The 26,722-nt window shown below is 46.9% G+C and overlaps 4 protein-coding genes and 1 non-coding gene across 10 annotated transcripts; 3 read left to right on the top strand and 2 right to left on the bottom strand.

Annotated features, from left to right (window-relative positions):
• The first annotated feature begins 1,211 nt into the window (after positions 1 to 1,211).
• Positions 1,212 to 5,971, top strand: LOC109760115 (delta(24)-sterol reductase). Of its 2 annotated transcripts, none has more exons than XM_020318956.4 (3): positions 1,212 to 1,429; positions 3,755 to 5,012; positions 5,308 to 5,971. In XM_020318956.4, the coding sequence occupies exons 2-3, from the start codon at positions 3,771 to 3,773 to the stop codon at positions 5,749 to 5,751; spliced, it is 1,686 nt and encodes a 561-aa protein (XP_020174545.1). In that variant the 5' UTR covers positions 1,212 to 1,429; positions 3,755 to 3,770; the 3' UTR covers positions 5,752 to 5,971. The 2 variants fall into 2 exon arrangements, with proteins under 2 accessions (XP_020174545.1, XP_020174553.1); XM_020318964.4 differs by lacking the exon at positions 1,212 to 1,429 and adding an exon at positions 1,766 to 2,037.
• A 1,032-nt stretch (positions 5,972 to 7,003) lies between these two features.
• LOC109760132 (gibberellin-regulated protein 14) lies at positions 7,004 to 7,914 on the top strand. 2 transcript variants are annotated; one of them, XM_020318971.4, is made up of 3 exons: positions 7,004 to 7,263; positions 7,350 to 7,428; positions 7,549 to 7,914. In XM_020318971.4, the coding sequence occupies exons 1-3, from the start codon at positions 7,141 to 7,143 to the stop codon at positions 7,734 to 7,736; spliced, it is 390 nt and encodes a 129-aa protein (XP_020174560.1). In that variant the 5' UTR covers positions 7,004 to 7,140; the 3' UTR covers positions 7,737 to 7,914. The 2 variants fall into 2 exon arrangements, with proteins under 2 accessions (XP_020174560.1, XP_020174564.1); XM_020318975.4 differs by having other exon boundaries at positions 7,042 to 7,263; positions 7,359 to 7,428.
• Positions 7,915 to 7,991: 77 nt separating this feature from the next.
• On the bottom strand, positions 7,992 to 14,359 carry LOC109760071 (uncharacterized). 4 transcript variants are annotated; one of them, XR_002232306.3, is made up of 8 exons: positions 14,122 to 14,359; positions 13,874 to 13,960; positions 13,161 to 13,276; positions 13,011 to 13,054; positions 9,366 to 12,056; positions 9,087 to 9,181; positions 8,793 to 8,964; positions 7,992 to 8,541 (listed from the first exon to the last, which is right to left on the bottom strand). XR_002232306.3 is itself a non-coding variant. In XM_020318914.4 (8 exons), exons 3-8 carry the CDS (start codon positions 13,257 to 13,259, stop codon positions 8,335 to 8,337), a joined length of 3,315 nt encoding a protein of 1,104 aa, XP_020174503.1. In that variant the 5' UTR covers positions 13,260 to 13,276; positions 13,874 to 13,960; positions 14,122 to 14,359; the 3' UTR covers positions 7,992 to 8,334. The 4 variants fall into 4 exon arrangements, 3 of the variants coding, with proteins under 3 accessions (XP_020174503.1, XP_020174527.1, XP_073361692.1); XM_020318914.4 differs by having other exon boundaries at positions 9,087 to 9,188; XM_020318938.4 differs by lacking the exon at positions 13,011 to 13,054 and having other exon boundaries at positions 9,087 to 9,188.
• A 5,144-nt stretch (positions 14,360 to 19,503) lies between these two features.
• Positions 19,504 to 19,575, top strand: TRNAP-AGG (transfer RNA proline (anticodon AGG)). Its single transcript has one exon. It is a non-coding gene; the product is annotated as a tRNA-Pro (tRNA).
• Positions 19,576 to 24,561: 4,986 nt separating this feature from the next.
• On the bottom strand, positions 24,562 to 25,272 carry LOC123495024 (agamous-like MADS-box protein AGL80). Its single transcript, XM_045231641.1, has one exon. The coding sequence runs from the start codon at positions 25,270 to 25,272 to the stop codon at positions 24,562 to 24,564; it is 711 nt and encodes a 236-aa protein (XP_045087576.1).
• Positions 25,273 to 26,722: the final 1,450 nt, after the last annotated feature.

Genomic DNA, 26,722 nt, shown 5'->3' with positions numbered 1-26,722 from the left:
ATTACATCTTGATCCGCCGACCACCTAGCCGAAAGCGCGCCGCCGCCGTCGCCCCTCCCTCGCCGGAACCGGGCAGAACTTGCTGTGGTAGACAGTCGGGGAGCCGTCGTGAAATTCCGCATGAGGGCACATCAAGTTTTAAGGTTTTTTAGTTTCTAAAACTTACGATCTTGTCGTTCTCGATCATACTACCATGTTTCGGCAGTTGAAACTCGTCAGGTTTGAAGAGCTCATCGAATCATATTCGAAATGGGTCTTATTTTGAAAGCCCTCTTCGGAACAAACACGGATATGCATACGTAAGTTAATTCAAACTTTTATTCGTAAAAAAAAGAAGTTAATTCAAACTTTTGATTTGGAAGATATATAAGAGATTGAAATCCAAAACCAAAAGAAAGAAATGGGTTGGAGCCGAGCCGTATTCAACTCCGGTTCAAAAGGGATATGTATGTGAAAACAAAACACAGACGTGTGTGGTGCCAACGGAGTTGAGCGGAGCTTGGCGCTCGCTGACACCGCGCACACGCGAGCGGTCGTCCCGTCCGGTAGCCGGTTGCCCACCTTTGTAATAATAAAACGTCGCCATTTGTCTCTACTCGTGCGTTGTGTTTCTCCTTAATAATTACGTATTTCCAACAGCTTTTGAGTGGGGTAGTAGGAGTACTCGAGTAGTATTTGGCAAAACTATGGGCCGATTAAATCCGACAAGCCAGCATCATTTTTTATACAAGGCCACAAACCCATATTACAGGTAGGAATTAATGGCCACTTAAGCCAGTGTTGCAAACTAGTCTTTTGTCCTCGCTTGACGTGTTAATCAATGTGTATTTTTTTCTCTCCAACGCATAACAAGGCAACTCTCTCACTCCTCCTTGGTTGATTAATTCGGTGCATCCAAACCAACCTTCTCACCCCCGCAATAATGACATGGGGTATTAATGTCTAGTACGAGGCAAAACCTCATCAATTTTTTTTATCTCGATTGGTGTTAGTGGCCTTGTGTAGCTGCAAATTGTAATTTTGATAGTAGCCCTAAAAAATGCAGCTATGTATCTATTATGTCCCCAACCGAAAAAGAAATGGAACATACGCTAACAGAAGAAGGTCAAGGAGATTGGCCCCGGTTCAAACTCAAACGCTTCTGTTTAGTACTACTAGTAGGTAGTAGCGTAGGAGGAGCAATAATTGAGCAGGGTAGTGCAGGATGGATGGACGGATCGAGATCGCAACTCATCTCATCTCATCTGTTGCATGTACGCCCGCCCACATGCCCATGCGCCTGCTTGCCCCTGATCTGATCTGATCTGATGCCGATCTGTTCTCTTGCACCCATCTGATTCCTGTAGACCGTTTAAAACCCCCGGCCGCGCCCCGGCATTCGCAGCTCGCTCCAGGCTGCGCGGCTCACCTTCCCTCCGGCCGGACCAAGGTTGGTTGGAAACACCGCCCCCTCCTCCTCCTCTTCTTCTTCTTCTTCTTCTTCAGTTTCAATTTGCTCGCTTATACGCGCACCAGTCATGTCATTGGTACTTTCTTGGGTTCCTTGTTCAGTTTTCCTTCCTTGCCTAGAAGCTTGTGAATTTGTGATGATGCGTGAACGCGCGCGGCGGTAACTGATGCGTCACGTGAATGCCGTGCGCGTATGCCGCCGGAAATTAGTGCTGCTGTCCTCCTCCTTTTTTACGGTTCCGTCGTCTTCCTCTCCTCTGGCCTTTGGTTTCCTCTGTTTTCCCCGCCCGTGCAGCCGCTGCTGTTGTTGTATAGGGAGAGACGGGAGATGAGTATAGATCCGGTCTTCCAACTAGGTTCATCTAGAAATGTCCTTGTAGGGGCAGTTTCGCCAGACGTCGTTAGTAGAATAAAAGATGACAAATGGAAAAAGGGCACGGGAGTAAATGCGCGTCGCCCACCAACCCCAAAACCTCCTCTCCTCTGCTCTCTACTCTAGTCTAATCCCCGTACTCCCAAACCCACGCTCCAAATAGCCCCTTGGAGCGGGGGATCTGCTCTGCTCTCCTCTCCGTCTTCACTCCCCGGGTAAGCAGCTCCGCCCTGCCTTTCTTCCTTCCTCTGCTTCGATGGATTCATTGCTGCATGCTCCTCCTCCTTCTTTCATCTGCTCTGCTGTGACCCGTCACCGTGAGCGGATCCAATCCTCCATACCCCCCAGGTTTCCAGATTCGCTGCATCCTGCCAATCCCGCGCGGGCGCACCAAAGGAGCAAACCCAGATTTCTTTGCTCTTCTTGTTCTTCGCTGGATCTATCATTTCTAAGGCAGGAGTAGGATTCTACGACTAGGTTGCTGCTGCTGTTATTGTTGTTGTTGTTGAGATGATTAAACTGTTTGTTTACCCTAGTGTCAAATTCTCACATAGTAGAATACAGATCTGTCCGTCCTGCACCTGGTTTTCTCTATTCACACAATCCTGCTCAGGTTGCTGCTCGCATGCATCACTTCTATCTGGTGTGATCTGGTCTGCTGGGTGCCCACCTAATTCACCCCACAGCCCGGATGCTCATCCCAGTCTTCTTCTGTAATGAACTGATCTTTTTTTTTTTGGGTTTTGTTTGTCAGTACAGCTCTAGGATATTCAGTCAATGTTTGCCCCTCCTTACCATGTTACCTGTTATAGGATTACTAATTTTGGCAGCCAGCGCATGAGTTCTCCGCGGATCTAGATCCATCCGTATAAGCTCTAGCAGTACCATATATACACTTCTTGCATGTGCATCGCAGCTGCACAAATCTGGCTAAACTAGCGCCAGGTGCAGTGCAAGTCGATGTGGCATTTTCACATGTGAAATTCTGAATGTCAGATAGTATCCGTGCTAGGAATCCAAGGCGATGCAGCATTTTTACTTACGCTGCAACTCTGAATGTTAGACAGTACCGGTGTTAGGAGCTAAAGATGATGGTGCAGTGTCGGTGTAGGTTTTGACATGTGGAGCTCTGAATGACAGGAGGTGTTAGGAATTACTTATGGTCGTGCTTGTACTACTTCTCATGGAATTACTCATGTCATGCCCAGTTCCTTGGCAGCTAGGTTGCTCTGCCTGTGAATGATAAGTGTCTGTTACCCTCTACATGTTGATCCAGTTTGTGCAAAGAATATGCTCCATGTTAGATGTAACTGCATCGTTTTCACCTAACATCATGTGGCGATTAAAAATAGGATAGGGATGGATGCGTCTTGGCAACCACGAGAAAAAGGCTACTCTGCTTTGTTATGTTTCGCCTTTCCCGTTTACGATTTAACCCTAGTACGCTTCCCTGTTACTCTTGTACCATCATGGCTCAGCTAACATTACTGATGTGACGATGCCCAATGGCCTGGCAGCTGCATTGCCCCTGTCCGTGACAGCATCTGTTTGTGTAATAGGATATGCTCATCCATGTTGCTGCACTTAATTTCTTAACATTATATGACAGTTAAAAATTAAAAATCGAACTGATACAGCCATAGGGTCAATATATGTCTTTGGGGGCCATGACAATGCTACTGTTCTGTTCTTCTTTTCAGCCTCGCCTGTGTATAATTATTTCTTCCTGATATGCTTCGCTTTTAAACTGTACTATACATGGTAAAATGGAATTGGGATGTTTGTGTCCTGGTAGTCATGAGAATATGTTACTGCTGCTTTTGTTATTTTTCGCCTTTCCCGTATACAGTTTATCTCTGATATGCTTCACTGTTACTGTTATATCATCAATCATGGCTCAGCTAACATCTCTTTGTACTCTTTTCATTTCAGAAGTCAGCCTCCAGCCATGGCGGATCTGCAGACGCCGCTGGTGCGACCAAAGAGGAAGAAGGTGCTGGTGGACTACCTGGTGCAGTTCCGATGGATCCTCGTCATCTTCGTGGTGCTTCCGGCCTCGGCGCTCATCTACTTCAACATCTACCTGGGCGACATGTGGTCCGCCATGAAGTCGGAGAAGAAGCGGCAGAAGGAGCACGAGGACAACGTGCAGAAGGTCGTGAAGCGGCTCAAGCAGCGCAACCCCAAGAAGGACGGCCTCGTCTGCACGGCCAGGAAGCCGTGGATCGCCGTCGGCATGCGCAACGTCGACTACAAGCGTGTCAGGCACTTCGAGGTCGACCTCTCTGCCTTCAGGAACATCCTTGAGATCGACCCCGAGAGGATGGTCGCCAAGGTCGAGCCGCTCGTCAACATGGGCCAGATATCCAGGGCCACCTGCCCCATGAACCTCTCCCTCGCTGTGGTGGCGGAGCTCGATGACCTCACCGTCGGCGGCCTCATCAACGGCTACGGCATCGAGGGGAGCTCTCACATCTACGGGCTCTTCTCCGACACGGTGGTCGCGCTGGAGATCGTCCTGGCTGACGGCCGGGTCGTCCGAGCCACCAAGGACAACGAGTACTCCGACCTCTTCTACGGCGTGCCCTGGTCGCAGGGCACTCTCGGGTTCCTTGTTTCAGCTGAGATCAAGCTCATCCCCATCAAGGAGTACATGAGGCTCACCTACACCCCGGTGAAGGGCCCCCTGAAGGAGGTGGCGCAGGCGTACGCCGACGCCGTCGCGCCGAGGGACGGCGACCCCGCAAAGGTCCCCGACTTCGTGGAAGGTATGGTGTACTCCGCGACGGAGGGCGTGATGATGACCGGCGTGTACGCGTCCAAGGAGGAGGCCAAGAAGAAGGGCAACAAGATCAACAGCGTGGGGTGGTGGTTCAAGCCATGGTTCTACCAGCACGCGCAGACGGCGCTGAAGAAGGGCGAGTTCGTGGAGTACATCCCGACGAGGGAGTACTACCACAGGCACACCCGGTGCCTGTACTGGGAGGGGAAGCTCATCCTGCCCTTCGGCGACCAGTTCTGGTTCAGGTTCCTCTTCGGCTGGCTTATGCCGCCCAAGGTGTCCCTGCTCAAGGCCACCCAGGGCGATGCCATCAGGAACTACTACCATGACAACCATGTGATCCAGGACATGCTGGTGCCCCTGTACAAGGTTGGAGACGCCCTCGAGTTCGTCCACCACGAAATGGAGGTACGTTCCTCTTCTGTTCTGCGTGACATTCATGCAGATATGCTTGCATCAAGTCTTTTAGCTAGGAATTTGCTATGAATTCATATTCTTCCCCTTTTGTTGCTTACTCTGAATGCTCACTGAATATTGATACAGTAGGTAGTACCTAATTTTGCTGCTTGTGCTCACTGAATGTTGGTATGGTAATTAATAGGCGCCTGATATTGCTGCTAATATTAGTCTGAAAGTAGGAAAGAATGTTGTTGGTTCACCGAGTGAAACTGAAGAACGTGTCTGTGTTATAACATAACAACAGGTGTACCCGTTGTGGCTGTGCCCTCACCGGCTGTTCAAGCTGCCGGTGAAGACGATGATCTACCCGGAGCCGGGGTTCGAGCACCAGCAGCGGCAGGGGGACACGAGCTACGCGCAGATGTTCACGGACGTGGGGGTGTACTACACGCCGGCGTGCATCTTCCGCGGGGAGGAGTTCGACGGGGCGGAGTCGGTGAAGCGGCTGGAGCAGTGGCTGATCGAGAACCACAGCTACCAGCCGCAGTACGCGGTGACGGAGCTGAACGAGAAGGACTTCTGGCGCATGTTCGACGCGTCGCACTACGAGCACTGCCGGCACAAGTACGGCGCCGTGGGCACCTTCATGAGCGTCTACTACAAGAGCAAGAAGGGGCGCAAGTCCGAGAAGGAGGTGCAGGAGGCCGAGGCCGCCATCCTCGAGCCCGCCTACGCCGACGAGGCCTAGTCGTGTTGTCTCGCTGCTGGTTTCGGTCTTGAGTCGGCGGAACTCCTCCGATCCTGGATTAATTGGTTCCCTTTTGCTTGGTTGCTTATTATTAATAAGTAGAACTTGATGGATCGTGTAGCGTTGATTCGTACCCCCCCTTTATGTTGATGGGATTTAATTGCTTACAACTTAAAATCAGGCAGATGTGTATGTGGGAATAATATTGTGCTTTGTGCTTTGTGCTTTGTGCTTTGTGGCGTGTGTCCGTGCCCGGGTTCTGTGCACCAAGCTGAGAACCTGAGTGCTGCTGGGATGTGCTCCTGCTAGTGAGTAGGCAATGGGGCTGTGCTCATGAGACGGGTGTGTTTGTGGCTTGTGCGTTGGTTTCAGTTGAGTGCCAACAAGTTTGCAGTGACACCGAGCTTGCAGGATATGGAAGGTGAAGTAGTGATTCGGAGATGAAAGTTGAAAGAAAAATAACGGCTCTGTGGGTGAGCAGTAATGTGCTTGTGCTTGATTGCCGGGTGAGTCAAGTGAAGAATTTATTCTGGGATAGAAATTCAAAGATAAAACTAGCATTGTGCTTGCCTCTGCCTGTGTGGGACCGACCAAAAGTGACCGTCCATCCTTTGTACGTACCTTGTGTGCTGCGGCTGCATGTGAGGGAGGGACATGCGATGCACATCAGCACATGCATGTGAGAGAGAGAGAGACAACCTCGATCGTCCCCACTCGCACAGTGTGCACATGCATTGAGTAGGTGAGTACGTGAAGGATGAGACAAGCTCGCTGGAGCGTAATACAAAAAGAAGTAGCCTCACTTGAATTAGAATCGCTCAAATACGTACGGTGCGTGTACATGTGAGCACCTAACATCATCTACCAACGGTCCTGGCCACGGTGAGGCGCTCTCTCTCTCTCTCTCTCTGCCGCTGCCATGTGTCCAGTGCCTTTTTTGCGAAGCGGCCCCTCGTATTCTCCGTTATCCCAATTCCCACCCCGTACACTGCGGTGCATCATGCAGGCAGCAAAGCAAAGCAAAACTGTGTGTGTAGCGCGCACAGTGCCTTGCTTCGTTTTTCATGCTTGCTTGTTTATAAAAAAAATAGTAAAAGGAAAGAGAGTGAAAATGGACGGTTGTGAGTGAGTGAGTGGCCGACGCTGGCTGGGCTGGGTGGTCAGTGCTGTAATCAAGAAGCACAGAGGCATGGTCACCGTGGTAGCTAGCTAGCTACCTACACTGCACCTTGCTCTGCTTCCTCTGTCGGCTGTCTGCGCTGCACTGGTATCACTGCATTATTACATAAGCGACAACTCCTCCTGGATCTCTCTCTCTCTCTCTCGCCTATAGGTAGAACCCTTGCAAACCCCTCCCACTTGCCACTTGCAGAGCTCAAGCCAGCATCCATGGCGCCGACCCAGCAGCGGCTTCTCACTCGTCGCCGTCTCCTTCCTCCTCTGCTGCTGTTGCTCCTCCTCGCCGCACATCTTCAGCCTGCTGCTGCTTCCTCTTCTGCTTCTGATCCGCTGGTAAGCAAACTGCACAATCAAACACGCATGCAAATGCAATGCACACCCTTTTTGCCCTCGGATCTCAACATTTTTTCCTGCTGCAGGTGACCACCACGACGGCCCACGGCAGCATGAGGGCCAGCAGCAGGTCCCTGCTCCAGCAGCAGCCGCCTCCCAGACTAGGTACGCTCTACCAAACATCTTGGGCTCAACTCAAATCTCTGTGCTCAACGTAGCATAACATGCGCTGACGCGGTTGGTTTTCTTGCCTTGCCTTCGCCGGCGGCGACGGCGGGCTTGCAGACTGCCCCAAGGTGTGCTTGGGCCGCTGCGCCAACAACTGGAAGAACGAGATGTGCAACGACAAGTGCAACGTCTGCTGCCAGCGCTGCAACTGCGTGCCCCCCGGCACCGGCCAGGACACCCGCCACATCTGCCCCTGCTACGACCAAATGACCAACCCGCACAACGGCAAGCTCAAGTGCCCTTGATCTAGAGCACATCATCTTCAGATGTGTCTTCTGTCATGCATGTTCTACTGTTCCCACCCTCAGGGAGTAATGGCCTGTGATCTTATCAAAGCATAAATAAGAAGAGAGAGTTTCTATCTGTTGGTTCCCTGCCTGCCTTGTTGCTGGCCAGATCCAGTTATAGTATTCCATAAGCTAAGATCAGAGTTGCACACAGGCAGTGTTGGGTGATATATTCTCATGCTCCCTGAATGGTGATGATAATGATTTCCTGCATGGTTGTTAATCAGATCTATATTATAATATGCAGCTAAACAGTTAGATACAGGGCTGGGCTGAGTTGAGTTACAGGCATATATGTACATCACATGGGTGAGCAAGCTAATTAGATTTAAAAGGGGTTGCACCTATGATATCAACCCCACCTAGTAACCAACATCTCTGGTCTGGTTTCACTTTCAATTGAGCAGCACCTCCACATGTGCCTCTATCTCAAATATATACAGGGTGGTAACACAGGCAGACGGCGCCGCTCAGCCGGCATGGTTGGTTCTGGTTACAGGGGAACAAGCATCCGTCAGCGTTCTCAAACATGGTTCGCGCAAAAGCCTCGAGTCATCTACCGTTGCTGCCGGGACAGGAAGAACTCGTAGTCCGGGTGCCTGTTTCGGCGAGCCTGGTCCTTCTTCCACACATCCGCCCTCGCCATCGCCGCCGCAGTTTGGTTCAGCGTCGACAACCTTTCTTCAAGAACCTGAGACGGCTGACTTGACGAGGACTCTGCATCTTCTGAACCGGATCTGCTCGTCTGAAACCACCACTCCCCCTGCAACGCAAGATGCAAAGACTGGTCACATGAGCAAAAACACCAATGAGGCATCCCCTCTTCAGCCAAATGAAGGGCTAACAAGTAGGAAGCATCAAACAACTTAGGAGTTTGTTCAGAGATATTCATGTCACCGTCTGCAATTTTACCTCAGAACCAACATGGCTTTCAACGTCTGGGGTCTTAACACAAACTTAAACAATCTTCGGTTAACATGTATGTATGTGTCAGCAGAAAAGCAGCCATTTTACCTTGTCATTGTAAGATTGCAAACCCATGACTGGCAAAACAGCATGACTGTGGCCAGCCTGGTCTGATGAGCTTCCTCGACGAACCCAGTGTCCAAGAGAATGGTATGTCAGGAAAGCAGCCTGAAATTTCCCATCAGGTATACGGTATATGGGATACCACGCAACGCAGTACCTGAAATTCAGAATAACGTGTTATCTGAAAACAAGCTCATCCCGAAATAGTTTTACATATCTATATGCAAGAGTGCGCCCGTGGTGATAATGGGGCAGATACTACTAGAGCATAGAACGGACCAAGAGGCGGGATGAAGATCATGCAGGTTGAGCTCCAGATTCTTTGGGTCTCCTGATATTTGGCAATTTGATTGTTTTGCACCACCAATCAACTCCTTTACCCTAATAAAATTGCAATGAGATTTCAATAAAATCATCTCAGAAACAAAGTAGCACCTTTCCTAGAGTTTCAGTGTACAACATGAAGGTTTATACTAAAATAAGAGCATAAAAAAGGCTAGCAAATAAGAGCCAGAATCCTGGACGCCTTTGTTCATGAAGGCAGAGACTCGCACTCACCTGTCAAATAATTGTCGCCGCCAAAATGGTTGTTCAGATTCAAAGAACTCAAATATGAGCTCTGTAGTCTCCAACTGCTGATCATCTTTATCATGGAAAGCTGGCGAGCTATTTCTTTTATTAGACTCTTGAGGTAGAAGCTTCGCTAATATTGGGAGAGAGCTCATACATGGAGTTGTTTTAGATCTTGCACCCATATCGGCCTCATCCTTATCAACGGTTCTCTTAGGTTGCCTAAACAATTGAACCGCAGATAGATATGGCACAAAGTAGGCATTAAACTGATAACGACTATTCCAGAAGCCTTTCGATCTACGGAGATCCTGTGCCTTCACTTCCAAGCCATAACAGCCAGGTTCTTCATACCACTGCCAAATGCTACTTAGAGAGATATCCGCAATCTGATGACAGCACAAGCCATCTCTAACCCATTCCTGTGAAGAAGAGCTGCAGCCAGTAGGGCAAGAACTACAGTGCAGAACTGGAGAAGCAGAATAAATAAATTGTTCAAAATCGGCAAGAGGCCTGCCAATGTGAAGTTGAATATCTTCCGCACTCTGTTGGGCCCTATGAGCATCACTCACCGCCTCTCTTATCTTGCTGAAAACAGTTCCATTGCCAGTATGTCCTTGGCATTTTGAATCAAGCTGTCCAGATAACTTCGGTGTAGCAGTCAACTCAGTAGCAACTTCGCTGCCTTCACATTTAGTTGATGCAGGAGCATCTGAAACATTTCTCTGCACTTGTATATTAGCAGAAACAGAAACATCATTAGCTGGAACTGATGCTTCAACAACAGAAGCCTCCGGAACATCCAAATGGGTTATATCTTTCTTTCCAATAGGAACCCATTTATGTGACATGTGCACAGCAGCAGAATTTGACTTCACACATTGGGTTTCTTCCATTTCTGCAGCGCAAGGATTGACGGACAAGTTCCTGGAGTCCAAATCTGTTGATATGGCCTTATTTTCAAGGCAAAGAGAGTGACTATCGTCTTGAATGACCGATGTGCATGGTTCCTTGGATGTAGCCTGTGGCACCAAGTGAGAATCCAAGTTGTAAGATGCTAGTGTTGCTTTTTCAGTACCAGTTGTGATTGATGTATCACTGATGTCCCTGGCACATACTGGCTGTAACATCGACAATCCTTCAGTCTGTTGCGAGTGGTTCTTGGGTGTCTTGGGGCTACCATTCTTAGGAGCGTAGTAGTTCCTCGGCGACGGACAACCACCCTTGTTACAAGGCAAACTTGTTTGTTCATACAGAAACAGGGTTTGCTTCTTGTGCTGTTTGCAGTTTTTTCTACAGCGATGTTTATCCATTGGCCTATTTGGATCGTGCTGCACACCCTTGCTATCATCTTCTAGTGCAATTTTATCCTCAACTGCTGAAACAACCACATGTCCTGCTCCAGATGAGTTTTCCTTGTCAGGTTTTTCTACTTTCTGCCACACAGAAACTGGACTGTCTTTTCCACTATGCTTGTGCCTATTAGAACCTACTACCCTATTAGTCGCAGTCATATTAGTACAGCTAGATTTGTTTCTTGATTTCCTGCCGCTCCTCCCCGGACTAGCTGGAAGAAACGTCGTGCTGCTACAGGCTTCACTGCTGCACTGAACTCTTTCAGAATGACTACTACTATCAGTAACATCTTCAGCATGAGCACCACTTAAATGGACATCTGTCAAATGGCATGCATTATTTACACTATCCAGACAAGTAGAAGCGCCATGTTGCAAACCATCTCGTGTATTTCCCTCAAAATCAATACTGCAGTCCCCACAGTTTTCACTGTTCCAACCCGTAAAGAATGAAGCTGTTGTTGCATCACTGGAGTTACAAACACAGGCACACAATGACTTCAGGCAGCTATTGCTTTCTTCTCTCGCATGTGAACATGCATGTTCAGTGACAGAAGGTCCACCAAATTCTGAAGAATCCACAGTATTTGGCCCATCATTCAGGCAAGGAGCACCTTTGCAGCCAACTCTTTCGCTTACAGTTATATTAGATGACCCTGCACATCCAGAGCCATCCTTCCCATCACTTCCATGTTCCACATATTCATTGTTGCTCTCACCATTATGTTTGCCCAAATGAGCATCTTTAACCAATGAGCAGGCAGAAGATGAGGCATCTGACAATTTATCAGCTAGTAAATCAGGCAGAAATACCTCAACAGGAGAAGCGGTGTCAATATGCTCTTCACAGGGGAGTTCTGGTAACAAATTAAGCTTGTCACCGGTTGCTCGCCTGCACTGTTTCCACTTGTTTACTTTCTTCTTAGAACTCCTTTTAGGAGGCTTATCATCGTCGTGCAAAATATCAGAATCAGATCCCAGAGGAGCAGTATCAGGCCCAGAAGAGGTACTTGCAACCACGTGGCAGGGAGGGCAAGCTGTCAATGACTTCTTAATCTTTTTCCTGTGCCGATGTTGTCCTAAAGTGCTTCCTCCATTGGGAAGTGGTTTAGAAGAAATGTCCTGATCATGCATGTTCTTTTCATTCGGCAGATCTAGCCAGTATAGTATTGTTGGCCGTGGGAATAGTAACTCAAAGCCCTCTGTAGCAGCAGTTCCTAATGTCAAATATCTTGTCCTGTTGACCTCCTGTCTGCTAGATGAAAACGGCGCCAATTTCCAATCTGAACTGTGCCCAAGAGAAAGCACCGTAAATGGACTGTCCCTGCCACACCACAAAAAGACAGTAAACAAGTAGCTCCCCGAAAAACTGAATAACAGGTGAGAGGACCACAGTGACTGCCCTGAAAAGTAAAAAAGAAAAAGGATATTGAGGGTAGAAACTATGAAGTGTTTGGATATGGTGATTGTGTCATGCATACATAGAAAGGTACACATAGGTCGTTGTAAAGCTGGCAAGCGCACAATGTTAACAAACTAACAGAGAAGAATAACAAAAGGCATAAAAAGACAATAAAATGGTTGTTTCAGTGATAATTTGTTCGTGTACGACAATTTTCAAGTAATTTCACATTTTCACAAATGGCCCCAGCAAAAGAAAAAGCTTCACAACCACTATTTTCACAAAAAAAAAAAGAAACATCTACAAATACCCTTGATGGCTGCATCCAGGGCAGCCTGGGCTTTAACCCAGTGTATGGACCCAAAATACCACTAAGTATCTCTTAAAAAATGAAGAAAAAAATCAGGTAAATTGACAGTTCAAGCCAGAATACAGGGGCCAGCCCGGGTCATGGCCCATTTCTGGGTCTGCCCCTGCCTATATGATAAAACGAATATACACGTCATGCGGTGAATTACTCACAATTAGTGAACACTTATACATTTATACCTGCGAGCAATGTTAGGGTTCCCGTAAATGGTCCATATCGTAAAGACCACCGTACCAATATTACAAATTATCAAATTGATACTGGCATAATTTTAAGTGAAATTAAGAGGCACAATTTCATATATGGTTCATAGAATTAGTTTTAGACTAGTTCATTTCATGCATGAATCTCTTGTTTCACTAAAAACATGTACTCAGCAGTAAATCATATATCAAGCTTAGTCAAGTACTCCCTCTGTAGACTAATGTAAGACTTTTAAGATCACTACTTTAGTACATCCCACTGAAGATGGTTGTTGTTAGAAGGGTTTGGTGACAAATAATTACCTGTTATCAGGGAAGCCGTAAACTGGTCTGTGAATTAGATGGTCCTGATCGATGAGAAGATAAAAGTGGCAATTCATTAAATTCCACGAGCAGACCGGTGATGTTTCTGGTGAAGAATGGAACACATTTGTGCGATAGAATGTTATAAACCTCTGGAAAGAAGTTGTCGTTGTTCCCAACCGGTCCGTTACACCGCATACGCGACGTGTTCTTCGGCCTTTTGTCAGTTACTTCGAGCGCACATGGCATGACATTTCTCGGCGATCCTGCGATGACAGTAGCAGATTTAATGCAACGCATGTGCACCAACCACCGAAACTGCCTTCGGCAGAGGAGCACAAATGATATAGCAAAGCCACATCTTCTACTGAACCAGTACGTAGTAGTACATGAACAAAAATGGAACTGCTAGGCTAACTTGGAGCTCCATGGCATCTCTATGTAATGGAATCATAAACTCTACCAAGCAGTCATTAAGCAAGCAAAGATTTTGGTTAAGGAAGCAACAATGTTTATATTAGCGGCTTAGCACCATCGTAATTCGTAAGCACTGGTCTTAGCATGACGGCCGTGACGATTCAGAACAGCTTGCGCTTAAGCTGTAGCAGGATCGAAGCGGCCGACACTGAATCTCCGACTAATCGGCGGGCAGAGCTCTAACCACACCGGAATATGAACGAGCGGCGACCTGCCCCGTCGCAATCACGCGGGAATCTAGACGAGCAAGCACAGATTCCACCCAAATCCGACCTCCCTCTTCCTAATCGCAGCGCCCAATCGACGCGCAGCAGCAGTAAAAACAGCCTGAGAAAGGTTTCTGCATCGGGAAGCAAGAGAAAGGTGGGGATTGGGGACGGACGGACCTCACGAGCTCATCACGGTCGGTCTGTCGGTCGCCGGCGCCGGCGGAGAGCAGCGGAAGGGGCGGGGAGGCAAATCCGGAGCGGAATCTAAGGGAAAAAAAACACAAACTTTTTGTTAGGCGAAGGGAAGGGGGGGGGGGGGGGGGGGGGGCGGGCAGCGATGAGGACGCCACACAAAAATTGGAGGCGCTAAAAAAAGGCAGCAGGGAGGAAAGCACGCGGGTTCGCGGCCGGCGGCGGCGGCTTACTCGAGGGAAACGTGCGATTACTCGGAGCGATCGACGGCGAGGAGACGATCCTTCGGCGAGCGGCGGCGGCAGCTCTGCAGTGTGAGTGGGAACGTGTTCTTCGGATTTGGGAGGGGCTTGTGGGTGGCCGGCGGTCCTGCTCCCTGTCCCGTTTACTGCTGGGGACGCCTAGCAAAATGCACCCCACCCGACGCAAAAGAATGCAGAGATAGAGAGAGAGAAGGAAAAGAATATGCTTATCCAACAGTATTCCCTTTCATCTCAAGCATCTTTAATATGCATAAATAAAATCTCAATTTACAATTATTGCTGGAGTAGATTATAAAGCTGATGCGGGTAGAACAGACGAGCATGGTCAATGTCGAATTGAGACCGATGTATCTTCGTAAAGTCTACCGGAAAATATCGTTTCATGACAGGCCCGTCGATGCAGTGTAGGAACGGGTTACAACAACGGGATCCGCTTTCTTCATTTCTTTGCTCACACGTGTGTCTATTATCCACACGTAATCATACCTTTGCCAAGTTAATTGCTCAGATTATCAAATTAAGAGCAAACCATCCCGAAAATAAGATAAAAACAATTCGAATGGATAATGCTACTGAATTTTCTTCATGCACATTTAATGACTATTGCATGGCTATGGGCATTAATTTAAAACATTCTGTGCCTTATGTTCATACTCAAAATGGATTGGCTGAATCTATCATCAAAAGAGTAAAATTAATTGCTCGACCATTATTACAGAACTGTAATTTGCCAACATCTTGTTGGGCACATGCGGTATTACACGCCGCATATCTGATACAAATCAGACCAACTGCATATCACACAACCTCCCCGCTGCAACTAGTTCATGGCACTCAGCCAAATATTTCCCATCTGCGAAAATTCGGTTGTGCAGTATACGTACCGATATCACCACCCCAGCATACATCCATGGGCCCCCACAGAAAACTAGGGATCTATGTGGGTTATAATTCTCCGTCAATTATAAAATATCTTGAACCTCTTACAGGGGACCTGTTTACTGCTCGATACGCTGATACTATTTTTGATGAGGACCATTTCCCGGCATTAGGGGGAGAATCAAACCACAAAGAATGCAAGGAAATAGATTGGAATGTAACAGGCATCCAGTCCTTAGATCCACGTACTAAAGAATCTGAAACTGAAGTTTAGAGGATTATAGATTTGCAACACATTGCAAACAATCCGTCAGATGCATTTACTGACCATAAAGGTGTCACTAAATCACATATTCCCGCGGTTAATGAACCAGAACGAGTGGAGGTACCAAGTAAAACCACTCAAACCCCAAATGAGAGTAAGAGGGGGAGAAATCTGGTTAGCCAGAATATAGCTTCTCAAAAGCCTCTGCGGAAACAGAGGAAATCAAATCCTCTACCGGTAAATGCAATTCAACCTCAAGTTGAAGGACACCAACCAGATAATCAACATCTAGAACCCAACATAAATGCCCATACAAACATAATAGCTGGGACATCGGAACACCATGACTCTATTGTTGTGGAAAATCACATAGAGTCTGAAGGTATAAAAGAAATTTCCATAAACTATTTAGAATCAGGAGAATCATACAACAGAAAGACTACAATTGTCGACATATATATATATTTTTTGCCTCTAAAATTGCTGAAACCCTTCAACTGGATCCAGAACCAAAGACCGGAGTGCCTCAGGCGTCCTGATTGGCCTAAATGGAAGGAAGCAGTTGAGGCAGAACTGCGCTCGCTCAACAAAAGAGAGGTATTTTCCTCAATAATACCTACTCCTCCGTGGGAGCAAAATGGGTTTTTGTTCGAAAAAGGAATGAAAACAATGAGGTGGTGAGATACAAAGCGAGGCTTGTAGTACAAGGGTTCATGCAGAGACCCGGTATCGATTACGATGATACATACTCTCCTGTAATGAGTGGAATAACGTTTCGATACTTAATATCTTTGGCAGTACAAATGAATTTATCTATGCAGTTAATGGACGTAGTGACAGCATACTTGTATGTGTCACTCAAATCAGACATATATATGAAAGTTCCTAAAGGACTTAAAATGCCGAATCCAAAAGCAAATCGCAACGCGTATTGTGTAAAATTACAAAAGTCACTCTATGGCTTAAAACAGTCGGTTAGAATGTGGTATAACCGACTGAATGTGGTATGCCGCCCCGGATGCCGAGGCCCTCCACACTATGTGGAGCTGCCGGATCCCTTGCCGCCACCTTCATTGGTGTCGTCACCGGCGCACACCTCTGGCGGCGGTGGAGGGGAAGGAGGGGGAGGGAGGGGTGCGGCGGCGGCGGTTAGGGTTTCCCCCGGGTCGCCTCGAGGAGATGACGCGCACGCGCCGGGGGGGGGGGGGGAGGGGGTGGGGGGCTTCTCTCAATTGCTTGTATGATAAAAGCATCAAGGATGATGTCGGTCGATCGCAGGAAGAAGAACTTGCCAATAGTGATCATACATTTATGTACACTAGATCATAGAGGCGCGCTCTGCCACGCCCGTCCATCTTTAAAACAGTAACGATGATATTGTCTAAAAAAAATTTGGAGTTATAATATGTAATAAATACGAAACACTCAAAAGTGAGGATACATGAATGATTCATTGTGAGAAAACAGGGGGTGTTTTATACCTAAAGGTAGGGTAATAAAGAATGAAAATTGCCGCTGGTTTTCTTTAAATTGCGCTTGAAAATTTGTGTTGTTTTTATGTCAAGCCTCGTAGTTGTAAAGGCAATATACAAAATTGTCCTCCTTAAGCATTTTAACAGACGTGGAATCTTTGAATTGTTGCACACTTAACTTCACCACGTAAGCCAAAAATGAATGTGCAAATGATGTATATTTTTATTTTTTATACTTGTTAAAAGTTACAAAAATAAATAAAAATCACATATAAATTAAATTAAAGTAGCGGAGCTAAGTTCTTGGAGATTGGTTAAAAATGAGATAAAGAACTTACTCCATCTCCTTTCTCAAAAATTGAAATAGAAGTGCCCATTAACAAGTGAAGAATGGGTAAGTTCTAAAACACGATCTTCTATGGTGCTACATACTGTGAGCTCACCTGTTGATTCTGTTGTATAAGCAGTGTTCAGTATGAATCACACAAGGAACAACTCAACTTACAAGTTACAGCTCCACCTCAACAATGGCAATATAAACCGCTCTTTTCTTGAGAGAAAAACTGAGAGCTTTCAAAGGAGTTTACATTGTCATTTTCAGTCATCAGTCATAGGATAAATGAACTTTGAGTGTAGGACTAGCGAAGATTCATTTCTCATGTGAGTTAAAGTTAAGGCAGCCAGCAAATGCTATCCTGTTTCTCTCTCTCTCTCTCTCTCTCTCTCTCTCTCTCTCCCAACTTTCTGGATAACTAATTCAGAGAACTGAATTTCCTTTTCCGAATTTTGCATTCAGCAGTACATGTTTGCTCTTGGCTCATCCAAACAAGATCAATTGCTACTGCGATTTGGCAACAGGAGTTCATCTAACAAGATCAATTACTCCTACGTACGTGACCACACCATCTACTGCAGTGGCACTGATGGCGAGTGTGGTGGTCGCTCGTGTCATAGGCCGTAGCCGCCGGGATGCGGCCGCCGCCTACGCGGGTCTCCGTTGCAGGCTCCTCATGTCATGCTGCGCTCCGTCGCACGCTCCATGTCGAATGCTCCTTCCTGGCTCGTCGCCGGCTGCCGTCCACGTCGTGGCTGCTGCGGGGATGCGGGTTTGGAGGGACAATGAGATTTGGGGAGATCCCGAATTGGGGGAGCAGCCCTCGGCTTGGGAGGAGGGGGTACATGGAAAATTTACATGGCTGATTTGGGCTGCTGCGGGCGGTTTTCTGCAAAACGATGTTAGACGCACGACAGACACGGGATTTTGATCTAACGGCCTGCTATGAGTGGATGCAGGGTTGCACGAGGGATGTTGGATTCACAGGATACGACGCCAATATATATACCTAAATCACAAATTTTCTCTATCAATTCAAGGTCAGCAATAATGATATCTGTATATGGTTCGAGGAGTCCAGATAATCCAAATTTTCATGAAATAACTAAATATGGCCAATGAAGGGGGATGTGTTCTGATCACTCGATTTCAATCAACTACCAATTGCACATGAGGTATAGCTCCAAATCATGGATAAGACACGAGGTCTAACCAGTAGTACTCAATTGTCACTAATCCGGCTGTTATCAATCGTGAAAATTCTAGCTACCCCTAGTTTTTATATTACTCGAGCACAACTAAGGTCAAAATATACGCAAGATCCTCAAATTCTTTCCTGAAAAATAAATAAACGTGAAGCAGATGCACACGACAATGGGAATATGATCGTGCTCACATAGATCATCAGCAAAGCAACAATTTTAGTCCTTATCTACTCCTTACTTGTATCATGTTGCCAAAACTGCCTACACTGAAAGGTGAGAAGGCGTCCAGCAGCCATCCCGTGCGCCGTCGTTGGCCGTGGGATCTCTCAACCGTGCTTGCTCGCTAGGGTAGGATTCAGTGACAGAGTCTGGACGAATGACATGCAGCAAATTCTGTTGGTCAGATTGCGTTAATATTTGGAGAGAGAGAGAGAGAGAGAGAGAGAGAGAGAGAGAGTAGGGAAGAAGAGGGAACCTGAATGGCTGAAACAGTCAGAGGTGAAGCCAATACAACATGGCAAGCAACTCTGAGACAAGCATGTCGTCACTGGGGACGCGCATCGAGCGCCCTGTCCCGGTCTAGGCGAGGTCCGGAGGTCGTCGTGGAGGCGAAGGAGGCGACGCGCCCCTCCCTGTCTTGTAAATCTTGAACGGTTTGTCGCCAGAGAAGCGAAGCCTTGGCGGGCCGCTAAGCAAAGAAGCAATAATGAGCCGTCCAAACCGTATGAGTGGGCGCCCCTCCCACTGGAAAAGGCCCGCTCAACAACAGGCCACATAGACCGGTTTCCGGAGCAGCGGCCCGAGCGGGGTTCGTTCATGCCCGAAAATGCCTCAGCGACGATGTGGGACAACTGTGAAAGATTTGAGACGTTCAACTGCGTGATCAGACGGTAAAGAGCCCCAAATCGCTGTGAGGCATCGTAGGTGGCTCAGTTTTACTGTTTCTCAATAGAAATTCAAACTTGCTGATCGATGGATCATACATTTGTGTATAATAGAAGTGCAAACTTGCCGAACAAGAGATTGTTACGATCTCAACTATTAGTTCTTATCTACACTGCACATGCACTTCCTTAGGTTTGTTAGGCTACGGTCTACGGAGATTACATACTCCTTCAATTCCAAACGGAGTATTATTCTTGTAAAAAGTCAAACACTCCTATCTTTGATGAATTTGTAGAACATGTAAGGAACAAAGGGCATTTGGTCTAGTGGTATGATCCTCGCTTAGGGTGTGAGAGGTCCCGAGTTCAATTCTCGGAATGCCCCATAATTGTGTTTTCGCTGTTCTTTTGTTGAAAAATAATAATATTCTGCTTAGACGCCATGAAAATCAAATTCCTTTTCCAACTTGGGCATGTACATGTGTGGTGGTACAAGCGGACGGACGGAGGCAATACAAATTTTGATTCTTGTCACGACAAGAAAGAAACCGTGATTCTTGGCCAAAAAAAAGTATTCATTTTTCTTTTGCGAGAACATGTATTCACTTTGATGAGTGCACGTACGATAAAGGTAATCGGACCATCCATCGATCAAAGTGTGACTCTTGCTTGAGAGCAACTTGTACACCACACATACCGATCAGCATACGTATGTGACTGCACACAAAATTCCACCTTTCAAGAGCCCTTTTCGGCTTTTCCCCTCAATCATAGATACCTCATCATATTTTTCCTTATTTGGATTGCTTACCACATGTGTCACATGGTCGTACCTCATCATCATCTCATCAATTCACACACCATCTTCATAAAGCACGTTGTGTGGCATCTTCATAAGCACGTTGTTTGGTAGTGATGAATCCGTCCGGGCCAATCCAGAATGACCAGCAGTGTTATTACTGGCTAATGCCGAAGTGTAGTTTCTGATCTACATGTTATACAGGTCACTAATGCCTGTCGTCAGGCCGCTCACACTGACCCGACCTTGGTTGCCTTCCGCGAGCAACGAGAGGCTGGCGAGCTTGGTGATCCATAGGCTCTCATTGATAGCACCATCACATTTGACGTGCTGGCAGCCCATGATGACTGCCACGAAGGCATCAAGAAGTCGCTTCATCGTCTCTGCTGCGACTTCCACCTGCCTCAAGCTCGAGTGTGGCTGCATGGTGTGCCAGCGCAACAAGATGAAACAACTCCACCCAGCCGGCTTGCTTCTACTACTGGTTGTTCCCTCCCGTATTTGGGAAGATATCGCCATTGACTTTATAGAAGGGCTTCCCAAAGTTGATGGCAAGTGTGTCATACTCACGACGTGAACCGTTTCTCCAAATATACTCATTTGGGGCACCCCTACACGGCTGAGACAGTGGCAAAGGCATTCTTCTCCAACATTGTCCGCCTCCATGGGTTCCTGCCTCCATCGCCTCTGGCTGCGATGTCGTGTTCACTTCTGGCCTTCAGAGGGCTTTTTTCACGCCTTGACGCACTCGTCTGCATATGAGGCCCGCCTTTTATCTACAATCTGACGGACAATCTGAAGCCGTTAATCATGTAATATCCATGTACCCATGCTGACCGTCCTTGCCAATCTTCAATGGCTGCCATGGGATGAGTATTACCGTTTGGAACTGCCACCTCGTGCTCGCATTCACAATGTCTTCCATGTGGGTCTCCTAAAGAAGTACCATGGTCCTCCTCCGGAGACGCCTCCAGGACTTCCAGCAATTTTCCAAGGACATGCACATCCGACTCCTCACAAGGCGTTGCGAGCCCACCTTGCCAAGGGAATGCAGCCGATCCTGATTTGGTGGGAAGGCCAATCGGCAGTTGTGGCCTCATGCAAAGATGTCACAACTTTCAAAGAACGCTCTTACCCGACTTTCCAGCTCGAGGATGAGCTGTTTCACAATGGAGGGGGACATGTCATGTGGGGGGCGACTTACAGGAGGCGCAAGCCAAGTCCTAACCAGATGGCTAGGGATGTGTTCAAGTTCAGTTAGTCTAAATAAGGTAGTAAGATTGAAGATAGGAAGATTTTTGTCCCGTAGAAGGTCTTTTAATTACCTTGTTGGCTTAGCTTCAAAGCTGTATTGTGCTAGATATATATAGCTCCCCTGGACGTGGAAGAAAGCAAGTATAAATCTATTCGACCTATTTTCCTTGATTCTATGCCCTGGTGCCCCATCCCAACCTCTCTTTCCAGCGATAGATCGGCGTAGCTACTGACCGTGCCCTATGATCTCCCGCAACTACTACCTGAGATCACTTCCGTTCCTTCTATCCAAGTAGGCCCGCGACACTACATGTAGCACAATTTCTTTCATATAGCTAATAGTTTTCTTTTTGGCAAAAAAATAGACTCTAAGTTGTACATTTTTGTAACCTAGCTTTTTATAGAATCCTAACTTTAATTGTGATAGTTTTTCGCTATTTACTTACTCCATTGCATTCAGAGATATATTACTAGTTAGAGCTTAGTTTACCAGCTGCAACCTACAGCTTCCTTTTGCAGTAGCGACGCTTGCGTGAGAGCAACGTGTACACCACATACACATGTGACCGGGATCGGTCTCTCAAGATAGCTAGCTCCCACACAAAATTCCCCCTTTCAAGAGCCTTTTTTCCCATCATGGCATCGTCTATGCATACCTTATCACCGTCTCATCGACCACACTTTCACTTACAACAGAGTTAAACATCGGTCTGATAAGAAACGACGACACGATCTTCATAAGCACATCAGCGATCGACCGTGTGTCCCTGCAAAAAACAAAAAAATGATTGACCGTGTGGCAGTATGTAATCTATCTGGCCAGCAGCAACTCAGAATGGCCAGATAGCGATATTACTGATGTCTAGTGCCAAATCATATATAGTTTCTGAATATAACTACTATCCATTCCCTCTGTTCCAAACTATAAGGCGTATTGTTCTTTTAAAAGGTCAATCTCTCCTGAGTTTTTCTCCATATGTATAGAAAAATATGGCAAACGAAGGGCATTTGGTCTAGTGGTATGATTCTCGCTTAGGGTGCGCGGAATGCCCCAGTTTTCTTCTTTTTATTTTTTTTACCATTTCCTTATTTTTTCTTACCATCTGTGATGTAACTAGCGACTCAGATGTCATGAAAATCAATCTCTGTGAAGTAACATTGTACTCACAGATATATACTCTTCTTTTCAACGAGACGACGCTCTTTGTCCTGTCCAATGCTGGTGGAATCGTCTTCTTTGCTAGAGCTTGATTAATTTGCTAGCTAGCTGCAATGCAATCTCCCACGATCAAGGTAGGCAGGCACCGCCTGTCCAAATGTGGCTATGATGGATCTTTCAAGCTAGCTAGCTCCCACACGAAATTCCCCTTTTCCTCATCAGAGTTTACATCAACGTCTCATGAAGTCACGTTTTCATTTCCAATAGAGTTAAAACACCAACACGATGTAGACATCTCCTGGTCTACCTCTACGAATCACAATAGATCGATACAAGCAATAGTTTTTTTATTAGAAAATGAGGATGACCCTGGCTTCTGCATCTGAAGATGCATGCAGTCATTTTATTAATTATTCACAAAGATCTTACAAGGTTATACATCAATATGTCTGAAACCGCCATCTTAGCAACATCTGTTGCTACTTCTATCCTCAGGGCCAGCTCTGAGCCTAGGCAGTTAGTGCGGCCGCCTAGGGCCCGTCCCTGGCATGTGCCCATACCTTGCGTACGGTATGTGCACTGGTTAATAAGAAGAAATTGATTCAGCAGGCCCAACCCACTAGGAGAGAGGCACCTCCCTTGACGCGCACACGCACCGGATTGCTAATCACCCCTAGAAAAACCAGATTGCTAATCGCTTCGTTATTTTACGTGAAAAAATGCTAATCGCTTCGTTCTCCGGTAAGCGCCGCCGTCTCTCGTTCTTTCCCCAAGGGCCCCAACTCCATCTCCTTCAGACTAGTCACAGTGGGGAGTAACTTAGAGTAGTAACATGCATATGTTACTGGTCTACTCCTCCGTCCGGGTTTATTAGGCCTCTCAGCATCACAAGCCTGTTCCCTTTTATAAGGCCCCGCTTTGGAAAGGTGCATGCATGCAACCATTTCATTGGTTGCATTGAAAGCCATTGTTATTGGTGCCATAGCTGGAAAATTAATACGCTTCATGCCTGCTTTTTCATTGGTTGCATGCATGTGAGAGAGTGCATTGGGAGTGGAATGGAAGAATTAATGTGAGCAAATTACTATTGGTCTTGGTTTAAGAGAAGTTGTCTGTAGGCCTAATAAACCCGGACGGAGGGAGTATGTTATTACCTCCATAGTGGATAGTAACATATGTGTTGTGTCATGCATCACTTCACTTATTACGTTGTAGACTCATCTTCTATTGAATATGTGATGTTACAGTAACTAGCTATGTTACCACATGCCTCTCTTTCTTCATTAATTACATGCCACATCATCTATTTTGCCTAGATAAGTGTGATGTTACCACCTATGTTACTTTCATTGTGGGTAGTCTCACTCCCCAGCTAATTAACCCAAGTCCCAAGGAGCTTCGGACTCCAAAGAGACAGATTAATGAACTTTTCTCCATTCTTCTATCTAGTGCATGGCGACTAGGCCCAGGCCGGCGGTGGCGATGAACCTACGCCAGACCACATTCGGCTACCTGCTGAGGCGTTAAAGGCTGAGCCTGGCCACCGTAGCGTGCAGCGGCGATGACAAGGAAAGGTCCCATGCCGGCAGTGGAGTCCAATTGTTTTTAGGCTGCAAGCATTTCCGGTAATTGTTGTAGCGATTGAGAACCTTGTCTAACTCTTTTCTTTCTTCTAATGGAGAGATCATTAGGCTTGTTTTCTTTCTTTTTAAGTACAGTTGCAGGCAGGAGATAGCAAATCTTCAACTCGTTTCTCTCCCAAAAATACGTACACCAAAATAGCATGAAATTAAACACCCCAACATTAGTTCTCCCAACACACGACCAAGGTTCAGCAATCAAGTAATTGTCTAGTGCATAGCTGGTGCAACTATGCCTGAGAAAACACGGTGCTGACACAAAAAAGGTGCAACTCAAGATTTACGACCAACTAAATAGCAGAGATCAAACAAACAACCTAGGGAAGAGATCAACTGAATAACAATTTCAACTATCACATTGGAATTAGTTATGATTTGGCTCAAAGAACACGATGCATGAATACAACGACCCACATAGATGGATATAACAATTTCAAGAAATTAACTGAATGTCTCATCCTAACCACCAAAACCAAATAAAAATGAGATGATATCGGCGCATGTAGCTGGCTTCCTGGCTTACATGGGAGGGAAAGGACTCGAACCAAAATCCATATCAAAGGACTGCATCTGCATCATCGTATCACTGCTAGAGAAGTTGGCGCCGGCGTAGCCACCGTAGACCAGGGTGTCGAGGTCCCCTCCGGAGCTCACCATGTCAAGCCGGCTCTCCTGTTGAGGTGGTGCCGGATACAACGGGGGAGACCCCATGTCTATGCTACCAGTGGCGACACATGGAGCTGGCGGCGGTGCCTGGGAATGGATTTTTTCCTTGCGTTCGGTAATGCTCTTGAGAAGCATGTCCACCTTGTAACCAACTTTGGTGAGGTCCTCGATGTTGAGGCCAACAAGGCCCGAGAGGTCGCCATGCATGGTTTTGTGAAGGAGGGACCTGATCTCGCCGTCCTCGCACTCGCGGCGGGTCTTGTCGACCTGCTCCCGGAGCTTGTCAATGCGCTTGGTGATGAAGCCCTTCTGGTTCATCACCTCCTTGCACCGCCACAGCTCTGGAATGCTTTTGAATCGATTCAGGATACCCACCGCCTCGGCCTGGGAAGGGAACACCTCCGGCGCCGCCTTGCCCTCTTCATACACTAGTACGCAGGTCTTGGCATCGCACAGGACGGCTAGTTCGTCCGCCTTCTTCATCAGGCCCTTGAGGCGCTTCTTGAATCTTTTGCGCCGGGTCGAGTCATGGGGGGTGTACTGGAGGGTCACATTGCGACCCATTGCTGGCAAGAGGATAAAACCAGCGAAGGAAAATAAAGTTGATGGTTTCGGCGAGGGAGGAGGGGTTGATTTATAGTGGAGGGATCACCGTGATTTGGTAAGAGATTATTGTGACAGGTACGAAGAAGATTGCCTTATTTAGTACTTTCGAACGCGATCGAATATCTAGCATATCTTTGACCCGGCCTTAATTGTGCCCATCTGTAAATTTGTCGTCAATTTAAACCTACTAAGTTGGACATGATAGCGCATGACCTCCCCTCCCCCCCTCCCCCCCATATAACGGGAGCGAGACATAACATACACGTGCTAATGGTTTCCCCGCAATGTGTTCGTTCGTGCTAGAACGCTTCACGACGACACGGTGACATCCTTCTAAGCCCATCAAGCCGTGCAAATGAATTGGCTGAACACAAGCCTTTCTCCTATCTGCCAGGCCCATAAAGACACTAATTTTGTACGAAACAAGTACAAAATAAGCGGACAAAAACTACATCGCTAGAAGGAACAAAGAAACCTCGGAGGAAAAAAAAAGAACAGACTCAAATCCTATTGCGCTAACTCTCATACTGCTAAGACTACTAGAACGTCTGTGCATTGCTACGGGCTATAATGCATATAAATGAATCAGGCAAATGATTAAAGTCGTCTTCAAGGTCGAGGCTCATTTCTCCCTCATATGTACTAAGTGTGTTCTGACATCAAACGAGCGTGAACAAGCTCCCAAAAATTCAATTATCTAGACAGTCCGAGCTCCCCCAAATCCAGCCCATATGTGCGGGAAAATTATGGTTGTTCGGACTATCCTTATCTCCAACACACAATCCCAGCACAAAATCCCTACCGCCAAGCACATATGGTTGCACCTTGAAACATCCATAGTGAAAACGAGCACAAAAACATTTTTTTACTCACTTATGAAGCCTCGAACACCATATTAAAAAAGAAGTGCAGTAAACAAGCGCCTCAGTTGCTCTTAAGTCACCAAAGCAGCGGACCTTGACGCCAATTGAGAAATGGGCCCGCCACCGGAGGGCCTAATGCTGATCAACATGGACGCTGCGATCTTCTCCGGTACTGGAAAGGCTGGATATGGTGCTGTCATGCGTAATCATCTAGGGGTAATGCGTGCTGCTTGTCGAGGCGTTGTTGATCATGTGCAATGTCGTGAAATTGCTGAAGCAGAGGCCATCCGCCAGGCGCTTATGCTTGCTGAAAGCATAGGAGTTCAGTTTTTCCAAGTTGCTTCTGAGTGCCTCTCACTTGTTAACAAGTTGCAACAGCAAGGATTCGATAGGACTTCGACATGTGCCATTGTTCATTATATTAAGATGAGAGCCAAAAAGTCTTTCACCAACCGGTTAACCAAAAAAAGAGACCAGAAAATACATGAAAAGGAAAGAATCCATTCATCTATCAAAAGGTTGCTATGTTTGATTAGTTGTGGTTG

Source organism: Aegilops tauschii, chromosome 7 (genome assembly GCF_002575655.3).
Source record: "Aegilops tauschii subsp. strangulata cultivar AL8/78 chromosome 7, Aet v6.0, whole genome shotgun sequence".
Lineage (NCBI taxonomy): Eukaryota > Viridiplantae > Streptophyta > Magnoliopsida > Poales > Poaceae > Aegilops > Aegilops tauschii.
The sequence above is the reverse complement of the archived record's forward strand: the minus strand, read 5'-3'. Positions and strand labels throughout refer to the sequence as shown.

Excerpts from the sequence above, each read along its gene's own strand:
- LOC109760115 (XM_020318956.4), top strand. The coding sequence starts at position 3,771 with ATGGCGGATCTGCAGACGCCGCTGGTGCGACCAAAGAGGAAGAAGGTG. Across the intron at positions 5,013-5,307 it reads TCGTCCACCACGAAATGGAG|GTGTACCCGTTGTGGCTGTG; the intron begins GTACGTTCCTCT and ends ACATAACAACAG.
- LOC123495024 (XM_045231641.1), bottom strand. The coding sequence starts at position 25,272 with ATGGGTCGCAATGTGACCCTCCAGTACACCCCCCATGACTCGACCCGG.
- LOC109760132 (XM_020318971.4), top strand. The coding sequence starts at position 7,141 with ATGGCGCCGACCCAGCAGCGGCTTCTCACTCGTCGCCGTCTCCTTCCT. Across the intron at positions 7,264-7,349 it reads CTTCTGCTTCTGATCCGCTG|GTGACCACCACGACGGCCCA; the intron begins GTAAGCAAACTG and ends TTCCTGCTGCAG. Across the intron at positions 7,429-7,548 it reads GCAGCCGCCTCCCAGACTAG|ACTGCCCCAAGGTGTGCTTG; the intron begins GTACGCTCTACC and ends GCGGGCTTGCAG.
- LOC109760071 (XM_020318914.4), bottom strand. The coding sequence starts at position 13,259 with ATGCCATGTGCGCTCGAAGTAACTGACAAAAGGCCGAAGAACACGTCG. Across the intron at positions 12,057-13,010 it reads TACGGCTTCCCTGATAACAG|GGACAGTCCATTTACGGTGC; the intron begins GTAATTATTTGT and ends GTGGTGTGGCAG. Across the intron at positions 8,965-9,086 it reads GATCTTCATCCCGCCTCTTG|GTACTGCGTTGCGTGGTATC; the intron begins GTCCGTTCTATG and ends TCTGAATTTCAG.